General features: G+C 34.4%; 2 protein-coding genes across 2 annotated transcripts in view; one reads left to right on the top strand and one right to left on the bottom strand.

Moving 5' to 3' along the window:
- Positions 1-1758: 1758 nt before the first annotated feature.
- LOC118744860 (probable cytochrome P450 6d4) lies at positions 1759-2722 on the bottom strand. The gene is made up of 2 exons (XM_036478287.1): positions 2187-2722; positions 1759-1915 (listed from the first exon to the last, which is right to left on the bottom strand). The coding sequence occupies exons 1-2, from the start codon at positions 2720-2722 to the stop codon at positions 1759-1761; spliced, it is 693 nt and encodes a 230-aa protein (XP_036334180.1).
- Positions 2723-7080: 4358 nt separating this feature from the next.
- The window catches only part of LOC118743431, a 13181-nt gene continuing 8519 nt past the window's right edge, over positions 7081-11742 (top strand). Inside the window, exons 1-2 of the transcript XR_004993464.1 lie at positions 7081-7404; positions 8643-8710. The gene's annotated coding sequence lies outside the window, so the exon portion shown is untranslated. Of the gene's footprint in view, positions 7405-8642 lie in introns of the transcript that reaches the window.

The raw sequence follows: 11742 nt of genomic DNA, 5'->3' as shown, positions 1-11742 counted from the left end.
AAATAACTCCTTACAACATTCAGGGTATTAAACCTAAGGCAGGATGTTGAGGAATAAGAGGAACTTTGGACAAATGCTCGTCCGAAGCTCTGAATGAAATTCTGGCTAAGACTTGTAAATCTTTTGTAAGACAATTGAAAGACAGTAGGTCGGTTTGAAAGACTTTCATTATTCTGGCTTTCTGACTTTCATGTCTTACAAAAAAACTATCTTGCAGTCGCAATGGCCGAGTCAGAAAAACATTCGAAGATTCGAAAGATCCAAGTTTTTCGAGGTCCAGGCAGTGAATTTTTTGAGTTTTTTCTTTCGTTTTTTTATTTAATTTTCTTTGAATTATTAGATGTTATTGTTTTTTAATTTCACTTTTGGATTTTATCGTTTTAAAAATAAAAAATATATCTACATATCGTCACCTGAAATGCAAAAAGACGTAACAAACACCATCGTTGAAATGCAAAAAGTCATAACTAATAAAAAAATTCAAAATTCACTTTTTGATTTATATGATGGATTTCATTGACTTACAACTCTGCACATCATTTTATGAAAAATAATTAAAATATTATTCACACCTTTTACATTTCATTTACGATGTTGTTAAGTGTTTTTGCATTTCCGGTGACGATATATATATTTTTCAATTTCATAAAATTCATAGAAACCTATTTTTTCTTTTTGTTAGTTTTATATATTTTTTTTTGATTTCTTTTAATTTTAAGATTATATTTTTCTAAAAAGAAACGTGTTTTTAATTTTTTTTTATTTTTTTAAGAACTTATTTTAAATTTTTTAATAATTATAGTCTTTTTATTTAATTTTCATTTGATTTTTAGTTGTTATGGCTCTAAAAAGAAATATATTCGCTTTTAAATCCCTTAACTTTTGGAAATTTTTATAATTGTGTCTTTTTTTTTAGATACATTTTATTTTTATTTTTTTAACACAATTTTCTTTTAATTTTTAGTTTTTATGGTTTTAAAAATAAGAATATATGTATGTTCATATATTTTTTGAACTCGCAGGCCTGCGAAATTTACATATGTAATAAGTATACAAGTATACATATTTTAGAACTTTTAGCAATTTGCATGGAAAGAAGAAAATTAATAAACTTACAATTGAATTTTTTACTTAACAACAAAAAAAACCGCCGACTTGAATATTAAAATCTGGGAGTGCCGTAAATTTCTGCATGATCCAATGAGCGGATCTAACAAAATATATATATATATATATATATATCGAAATGAGTACACTTGATCCAATGTTTTGCTCTGACATACATAAACAAATATTCATAAGAATTAATAACCTCGTTCTTTTTGAAAATTCAATTATAAATTAATTTTTGTATTTTCATGCAAACAACTATCGATGTGCTTGAGAAAACTCAAAGATGTATAATCTAATTTACCACACCTAGATATTCCAAAAAAATAACATAATTATTGGAGGGGGTAAAAAGTTAAATTTTGCAGGCCTGTGTTTTTAGAAAACTTATTGCTAAAAGACTAACAGAATACGGCAAATACCCCCAAGTTAGCAGATCTTTCAATTTTTCTTTGGAAAGGCAGAAATAAGAGCTTACAAGAAAAGGGCTTACGAATGTCTTTTAAAAATGACTGGTATTACTGATATGGAAGTTCTAACCTACAAAAAAAGTACAGTGTAAGGAGTCACGCCAGATAAAAAAAAAAAACCCAAGCCTAATACATATATTATTAATTTTATTATCAGCTACACATATCATATAAGTACTTACGACGGGCACAAGAATATAAACATTGCAAAATTGGCATTGAACAAATTGTTACGGCGCGCTTTGTGTACAAGGGTTCTGAATTTATTCTTGGGATCTTCAAAGCTGTTGATTTCCAAACCAAAGATAACAGACCCGATAATATCAATGGCATAGCTGTGGAATAAATAGATAAGCATAAAATCAATTCGTAGTTATTTCTTTGTTATTTAGATGACTCAGAGAGTAACGAGTAGTACGTAGACTCATTTTGGACTCATAAATTCTGAGCACTCAGAAAATTGTTTAAACATTTTAAAAAAGTTATAAGATTTTTAAATAATTGTTTCACAAGAATAATGAAAAGGTTTTCTCTTTAATCTTGTGAATATTAATATTAGGTATACGAGTAGCTACATAAATTTACAAAAGAAAAATTAATACTCACGTCACAAATACATCTTTCAAGTCCAACTCCGCGCTACCCTCCTCCGGCAGCACTTTATTCAGATGTGCAACCATTTTATTGCCAATGTCGTCGGAAGTGTGAAACATTGCCTTCAATTTGCCCGAACTGAAGGAAGGTGTAAGCTTCTGACGCAACGAGCGCCAACTTTGACCGCGTAAACCAAATAAACTGCATGACAAGGGATCACGCTTCTCGTCCACATAAATGCCACGATCGTGAAAACTACTAAAATCTTGTATAAGTATTTGTCGCGCCAATTCTGGATCGCGTATTAGCACCGCCGGTCGAAAGAGTAAATAAACGCCCACGAATGGTGAATTTGACTTTAAGTAGGCGTCATAAATTGCCACGCCCATAGATTTTTCATGTTTCACCACCGATTTCAAACAACCGCAAGGTATTTGCATATCGGTGGGATCGGTGGGAAAATTACGACGATTCCAATAAGAATACTGCTGTCTGATCAGCCAGAAAAGTATTGTAACCAGCAGTAGACCAAGGAGTAGCACAATCATTTTCACTTAAATGTGTTAAAGTAATTACATATGTTATTTTGTTGCACTTTGAACAACAAGTATTTAAATGTTTATAATATATATGTAAGTCGTATATGAACCGGTATAAGAGTGAACGCAATATTGACTACTACTACGCTACTTTTCCACGTCCTATTTGGCGTATGGCCTGCAGTAAACTGATTTTTAGTTGGGTAGCTGCACTGCTGAATTCATGAAAAAAAACCCAAACAAAGGCGAGAAACGATCCCTGCAGCAATAAGGCGGTCAATTTTCCGTTAAGGACTAGTACTTCACTGGTTAAAATTTGACTGGTCAGAATTGGACATTTGCTTGCATCGCAAAATTTCAGCCTTCGACCAGTCAGCCCCCAAGGAACCGGCCTAGAGATAGACGAACAGTTTGGCAGTGACAGGGTGGTGTTGTCTTGCAATTCAATAAAAAAAATTTAAAGAACACTACCCTGTAAATTCCCCAATCGCTTGGTCTGGCCTTGATGCAAAGTGAACATTTGAACTCACATTTAGATGTGAGGCTGTAGCTCAATGCGCAGAGATGCTTGCCACTATTTGTTAGCTTTCAGGAGGGTCCGGGTTCAAATGCCGTCAGAAGCAACATGGTTATAAAATTATATATTTTTTTTGTGTTTCCGAATTATGAAAAAGCATCTGCGAAGTGTAGAACGCAATCTTACTCCAACGAAAAAAATCTCCAAAATTGGACTAGTCCAGGACTATCTTACGGTCAGTGTTGATTGGACCGGTCCTTTTTCAATGACACGCCAATGCTAAAATGGCAGTTGAAACTATTGGCAGGGGAATTATGAGGGACTAGTGCTGGTAACAATAGAGACTATCTGAGGGCTAACCTAGGGTGAGTGTGAATTGCTGCAGGGATCATACAGTGACGTTATCTTGTGCATATTTACACTTGCATAAATATCTCCATATGTACATACGTAGCAGTAGTATATGTTATGATTCTTATCAACAAACAAGTCGGTTTTTATCTCTCTGGCTTTTATTTAAAACTTAACTAAATGATTTCATGGTTAATTGATGAAATTCATTGTATTTAGCGGACTATCTAATAAATATCGAGGTGCATTTCACCACAAAGAAATTTTGGCAATTATCTACACTACATACTTATGGATGTACTATATATAATATATGATTATAACTACATAGATAGCTACGAGTAGAGCATGAGTTCGATAATAACCGCCTTTGGCGCCGCACAGTGGGGCAAAAAAGGTTGCTGTGGCCAAAATCAATTTTGACAAGCCAAATATGAACCGATTTTAAGTTCCTTTTTTGTTAAGAAAAGATAATCAAATTTCGCGTGGAGCTATCCGTGGCGATTTTTTTAAAAAAGCTCTGGATTTTTATTTATTTATGTTGAAAGATGAAAGAAAAAAAATTTACGTTTGAATGCTTCCGCTTTTTTGGAAAATACTTGAAATTAATTTCAAATGTCTGCAATCATTTTAAAAATTATTCATAAACACTTTTCTATAGGATAGATTTAGTTAAAAAATTTATTTCATTTGTTATCTCTACTAATATATATGTATGTATGTATTTTGAAGGCCGTTTTTCTTTGTTCGAAATAGTCGAGAACAGCTGCACCGATATTTTTGAAATTTTAAACATCGACTCTAGACCCTCAAAGGAATAGAATAGAATAGAAGGAGGATAATTTCGATATATAAAGAGGACGTGGCACCTCCCATACCAACTAAAGTTTCACACAACATATCATATGTGGTGTGAAAACTTCAGTTTGTATGTGAGGTGCCGCGCCCATTGATATATCAAAATTATTTTTCATCTATTATCAGCCTTGGAGAGTCTAGATTCGATGCTCAAAATTTCAAAAATATCGGTACAGCTGTTCTCGAGTTTTTCGAACTGAAATATATATTAGTAAAGATAACAAATTAAATAACTTTTTAACTAAATGTGTCCTATAGAAAAATATTTACGAATATGTACTTTTTTAAATAATTGCAGACATTTGAAATTAATTTAATGTATTTTCCAAAAAAGTTGAAGCTTTTAAACGTAAAATATTTTTTCCTTAATTTTTCAACACAAATAAATAAAAACTTGGAACTTTTTAAAAAATCGATACGGATAGATCGACGCGAAATTTAATTATCTTTTATTAAAAAAAAAAATAAACTTGAAATCTGTTCATATTTGGGCTTTCAAAATTAATTTGTTCACATCAACTTTTTTGCCCCACTGTGCGCCGTAGGCCGGTGCACTTTGTTCCCGTGTTGCATAGATACAAAAGCAAGGCGATGTAGTTTTATGAGTGATCTTCACATATCGCACACGATCTTTAAAAGTGACACAACTCAAAATTTGGCATTTTTGAAAAAATTCACTTAAAATGTACACAGAGCTCTTATTTACCTTTCAGCAAAATCTGGAGCAATTTTTTTTTTTATAAATTATTGAAAAAGCCTTGGGTAAAGTCTGCCTTGCCCATATGATTAGCATGTGCTACGAAATAGTTTTTCGCATATTCTGACGAACGTGTAATTTTGAGTTGTGTCACTTTTGAAGATAGTGTGCGATATGTAATCGTTCACTGGACTATCGAGACCCAGTCCACCTTCTTCTTCTTGGTTGGCGCTCGCCGAGTCCAATAAAACACACCTGTCGTGAAGAGAAGTTCTTCTCCACCTAGCCTTCCCATGGCAGAGGAGCTGGAGCTTGTCAGTTCATCGTCTGCGGTAATCGCCATCGCCAACGCGCTAAGGACCGTAAATCTTCCGCAGAATCTTCCTCTCCGCCTTATCAGATGTTGTTCTTCTTCATGCCTCCGTGCCAGTACGGGCGTGATTAGTGGCTTATAGATATATTTACTTCTGAAATGCCTATTCAGTCCAAAGTACCACTAGGTGGCATGAGTGATTCTCCCTTGGATTGCAGGGCTGACATTATTACTTACTAGAGATTATGGTATCAACAACTTCTTTTCATACTGGCGAAAGCGGCTTTGAAATCTATAAATAGGTGGTGTGTGTCGAACCTATTCTCGCGGATGTTTTCCAATATTTGGCGTGTGGTGGATACCTGGTCTCTGGCGAATTACCAGTACAAAAGCTACACTGATAAGGCCCAATCAGCTCGTTGACGGTGGGCTCCAGCCTTTCACACAAAGGCTGATGCAACGGTGGTGGGCGCATATGGCGTAGTCGCCTTTCTTGTGGAATGGGCAGAGATCACTTAAATTCCAATCATCGGACGCGTATCTGACCATATTTTACATAAGAGTTTACATGCACCTTATCAGCTTGTCGCCGCCGTACTTCAATAGCTCAGCTGGCTGTCAGCTCCAGCAGCTTTATTGTTTTCCAGCCGCGTAATTGCTATTTGTACCCCGCAATAATAAGGTATTGTCGTCAAGCTCAACTAACGGATTCCCCAGTAAGCGAGCAGCCTCAACGGGGTCTGTCCACAGGGGAAAAGGCGTTAGCTTTGTCAGGTTTTCCGGGCATACGAAGAGATGTTTCGAGTCGTGGGGTGTCTCTCCGCATGGCGGACACTCATTTGGCCCATCTGCGTCTAATATGCTCAAGTATGAGTTTAAACTGCTGCAGTTGTCAGAGCGAAGTTGGGCTATTGTGGTTCTAGTTGTTTTTGTTGTTGTAGCAGCATGCAAGTTCTCCAAAGGGTTTTTGGGGAGTGTTGCTGGAGTGACAGTCCTTGGCCAGATATAAATCTGGGTCGTTCCGGTTACGTAGACCCGACTGTAGTGGGAACGTCTCCCTATGTGGTTATACAAGTAAAAGTAAAAATACTTGTTTGTTTTGTAAACTAGTCAATAAATCTGTTCTGAATTCATGAACTCGTTTTTTTTTTGTTTTTCAAATAAAATGTGTTATGATTGCTATAGAAAACCAAATTATAATAAAAAAATTAAGTTTTTTTGTTATAAAATCTTTAATAAAGATATTTTCTGGGTTTTTTGAAGATTAAATCATTACCCGGAAGGAAATTTTTCTGGCAACACTGAGCAACTACAGCAATTAATGTAGCAGTGATGCTGCAGTACTAAATTTAAAAACTAGCCGTTGTGGTTTTAAATCAAATACAGGTTTTAGAAAATCAGTTTGTATATTTGATAAGCTAACGTTGAGCACTTACTTATGTTTCAAATATATCCTATGAACAGGAGTTTTTGTAAATAAAATAAAATAAAATGGATGGCGGTTCAAATTGGTTTTTTATCCTTCTCATCACCTTGTAGTTTGACGTCGAAAAATATGCACAATAATGCAACACTGCATACTTTGTAGTTTTTTCTCTGCTGTCAAAAGTTGTTTGACATTTCCGCTGACAGCAGCGCTGTTGGCAATGCTGTCAGTTTCTTAGAAAATTTCTCATAATAAACTTGTGTACGGTGTGCGTGTTTCATCAAAATCTTTCATTTTCGCGAGCTTCCATTCATTGGAGTGGATAAATGTTTAAACCAAATTTGAGGTTTGATCAAAATTTTACAGGAAGACCGAAGATGTGCAGATAAATAATATCATCTCATAGAAAAAGTGTACTCAACAGAGTGAAGAACGTGTTGTGCAGTGGAACTTTTGATTTATTGCCGTGCTTTGATTTGGTTTCCAAGTGGGAGGAGCACAAACTCAGCGATATTCCCAAAAAAGGCAAGTAAGTACGAACAAGTAATTTTATAAACAGATACATATAAATGTATCTTTATATATTAGGTAATATTGCTGCAAATTGTTTGTTAAGATAATCAGCATTTTTGCGATTAACATTTCCGAGTTTGCGGATATACATATTTTGTTTAGCTCTCTTTTGGAAGTCACATGTTGTGCTCTTAAAACATATATGTATGACGCCGAAAAATTTCGCTAATCTAAAGCGATGAAGCAAAATCAAGAAATATGTATATACACATAGATATATGTAACTTTTAAGCATCTAAGGCTGATTTGTGTTGAAAAGATTATAAAATGATGCGCCCTCAACCGCGCATTTTTACACTACGCTATATTTTTTTAGCATTCGTTCATTTTGTCAGCCAAACTTCAAAGCTATCTCCCTACAAAGCCGGTTCATGCCGATTATGGCACTGTCAAAACTACTTTACTGCCTTGCCCAGAGATATTTATATACATACTTTCGCCGCTTTAATAATTAGGGTATTTAAATCCACTATATACCTTAGAGCTAGCTGTTTCAAGGAAAACGTCACACATCCACATTTTCCTCTTACCTACTTTTGTGTTTTAACGTTTTCTTCCCCTTGCAGACACTAAGTGGTATGCGTATTTGGTTGTAACAACTGCTGTAGTCCCCAACTACTTTAGCCAGCCAAGTTGAATTGGGTCAACGTAATTTCTTGATTCTACTTTTTATATTAGTATGTTGTTGCTATTGTTTTTATAACTATTGCTGTTCTTGCAACAAACTGGTTTCCCATTTTAGTAACTTTTTTTTTTGGCCTTGTTATTGAATTTTGTGCCGAATATATTTTTTGATAGTGCGCATTCGTATAGAGTACATACCTACATAAGTACATAAGCGTTCATACATATGTGCCTGTAGGTATGTCATTCCCTGCAAAAGATGTAGCAAGCAGTGACGTTATGAAAACTAGGTCGTCAGTGAGTTGTCATATGTATGCATGTTCAAGTAATTTAAAATCGAAGTATTCTGCTTAATTTTGAAGGATATAACCATTGATTTAAATTTATATGAATGCCAACATTCCCATATGATCAGCAGTATGGAATATTTCAATCGTTCTCTATCAAGAGATCTACGTTACCAAATTAACTCAGCGTAACGCTGGTACCTTCATCATGGATCTAGGCTGTACTTGTTCATCATTAAATACCGAATAATATACTATCTGACTAAGGTATTTTCTCTGGCAGATTTTGCCTATCAACTTTTGTCGGAACTGGCAAAATGCAGATTTTCGAACCTCGAACACCTTGTATTGTCATGGAAATGTTCGCACTTAGGGATGGCAAAAAAGTAAAATTATCGGTAAGTTAATCATATGATTAATCACAAGAAAAAATTAATAAAGATTGCAATTGTTGAAAAATAATCGATTAAACGAATTTTTTGCAATGAGTATTCACAAAAACATTTTTCCTTAAAAAAATTCTAATTCTCTTGTTAATTTGCCTTAAATGAAATAAAACGAGTATTTTTGCTAATTATTTATTACTTAACCAAAACAAAAAATAAAATTAGCGCTAGCTTTTGAAAAAAGTAATTTTTTTAAGCAAAAAACAACCGGCTTCAATTCTCATACAAACATTTAAGATTAGCGCTAATTTCTTCATGATCCAATGATTGGTTTTAAACCAAATTAGTATGGGACCCCTGCGAGGTAACACCTTTCGTTGAAAAAAAAAGAATTATAGAAATGCGGTAACATACATAAAAAAAAAACACAAAAATATTCCGACAAATTGTGAAGTCCTCCTTTTTGTGAAGTCGGTTAAAAAGGGGCTCAGCAGGCACCGAGGTACCAACTAAATGATAGTATTTTTTCGAAAGTCTGTAAAGTTTTGGGTAAACAGTTTTCATTTCCTCAAAATTTACCAACTTGCCTACATACGGCTTATTTACAACTAACTTCTAGTATTTAACCAACTGGTTCGCCGATAAATCAATAGTGGTATTCACCAAATTGAGCGAGTGGCCTGGCACTCTGGCAAAATAGCAGATTAGCTCAAGCAACGACAGCAGCAGCTTATGTCTATGCTGGCTTTAATATAATGCGGCATTCCCTTTATTCTTTAGATCACAAGGTATTTTTTGATGAGACCTAATAAGAATATTGACTTGCTAGTATCGGAACTATTTCTGCACGTTTATTAGCCAAAAGTTCTTCAACGGCTCGGCGCCAGTGAGTCATTCGCAATCGAATGCCGCATTATACTAAAGCCAACCTTTCGACAAAAGCTACTGTTCCATACGAACACAGATATATCCATACATATGTATACACTTTTGGTCAGCTGATTAACATTTCGTACAGTTTTATCTATTTTTCTTTTGTTTATTTAATGTTTATAATGTTTTTTTTTTATAAAAGTCTAAGGCATTACATAAGCAGTACCACATAAATCAACATTTCTAACTTCGTACAAATCCTATAAAAATTCAACAAACTAACAATTGCACAGAAAAATTTTAACTTTTTATTCTGAATTTTTAGAAAAATTTTGGGTATGCAGTTTTGTAGCCCATTAAATTTTAGGAGGTTAAAGTGCCAATTTCAAGGCGCTAAAAAAATCACGTTGATTTTTTGAATTTTTTTTAGCTGATTTTGTTGTGCATTTTCTTCAATATAAAGTATGCTCGATAATTTCTTTAATATGGAAGACAAGGCCTAGCACCGTCAGCAAAACCAATAACAACAATAATAATAATAGATTGGCGCTTTCACATATGTTAGTGTTTGGCCGAGCTTCTCCTCCGACCCAGTCGCTGCTTACCATTACACCACAGCGGCCGCCAACAATTATTACCTACCCAAATTTAATGGTCTGTAAAACTGCATACCAAAAATATTTCTGAAAATTCTGAATAAAAATGTTAAATATTTTTTGTGTGTAGTTGTTAAAGTTTGTTGAATTTTTGTAATTTTTCTGCGAAGTTTGAAATGTGGATTTGCGTGGTGGTGGTTGTGTAATCGTCTAGACTTTTATAAAAAATATGACATTAAATAAACAAAAGAAAAATAGCCAAAACTGATCAAAATGCCACTTAACTTAATCAGCTGACCACAAGGGTATGTATATATTTATATGCCTGCAGAACGTATGCGTTTTCCCAATTATTTATAACATTTTCTATGGCACCTGACTTATCGTTGTCTTGTTCCTGGTAAGCTGTCATTGACCTGCTGTTATTATTTGCGCGCGATCGATAAATCGCGTTTATTGTTTCCTTTTTTCAATTTCCTGCTCGTCATAAACGTTTATACATTTGTTCTCTTCCAAAAAAAAGGAGTGTCGCTCGAGGCATTTATTTGGGTGGCCTGGGTGGAGCATAAAAAATAACTTGCAACACGTTACCCAAGTACATAAATACATATACATATATAAATATGTACTTGCCATCAAATTCTTTACATTATTCTCCTTCAAATATGGGTGTGTCCTGTGAGTCATAAGAATCGAAAACTTTGGCAACATATTGAAAATATTCTTCAAAAATAATTAAAACAGTGCATTTATTTGAATACAAAAGTCTGTTATGAAAATCCAATTCTCATTATTACATAAAATATCCATAATAACTACATACATATATATTTCCCGCTTTTCATGCAACATTTACAAAGTAAGTATTTATAGTGTTTGATAAAAGTACTAAATTTTATTACATTTAATTTTGTTTGCTTGCAGGCTTCAAAATATTAACTAAATAAAAAATTGAGGTAGTGGAAAATATAAGAGAGCTCTGGAAAACCACTAATTCTAGCTAATTTTATCATAGAACGCATAGCGCCCTGCTATAGATGTCGTGCTCTTAAAGTTAAAGTTATAAATAATGTCTGCGCGCAATTACTATGAAATTTTGAAGACCCCACCAACAGCAAGCTTCGAAGAGCTGCGTCGTAATTACAAGCAATTAATTCTACAATGTCATCCGGATAAATTACAACATTATAACACCAATAGCATTAGCACAACAACAACTACTTCGAATTTTGATAATACCATCAGCGCGACTAATGATGCTGCGTCCACTTCTGCAGCTACTGTTGACCCAATTGTCGAAAACCCAACGGCTATGTATTCAGATCAGCACAGTAGAGAATTTGTTGCCATAAATGAAGCATGGAATACACTCAAAGATCCTACTAAACGACGCCTCTACGATGCTGAATTGATGTTGACAAAGCTCCAGGCCCACAGTAATATTTTTGCGCGTTTAACGCTAGCGGACATGAAACGTTGTGCCGCCACAACAACAACAAACGATGACAGTGGCAGTGACAATGGCGAA

This window comes from Rhagoletis pomonella, unplaced genomic scaffold (assembly GCF_013731165.1).
Source record: "Rhagoletis pomonella isolate Grant_MI unplaced genomic scaffold, Rhpom_1.0 Rhpom_scaffold_00001, whole genome shotgun sequence".
In the NCBI taxonomy this organism is placed as follows: domain Eukaryota; kingdom Metazoa; phylum Arthropoda; class Insecta; order Diptera; family Tephritidae; genus Rhagoletis; species Rhagoletis pomonella.
This window is presented reverse-complemented; position numbering and strand designations above follow the sequence as displayed.

Bases quoted from the DNA above. Each gene is read 5' to 3' on its own strand.
- LOC118744860 (XM_036478287.1), bottom strand. From the start codon at position 2,722: ATGATTGTGCTACTCCTTGGTCTACTGCTGGTTACAATACTTTTCTGG. The intron at 1,916-2,186 runs GTGAGTATTAAT...TTTATTCCACAG, and splicing joins TTGAAAGATGTATTTGTGAC to CTATGCCATTGATATTATCG.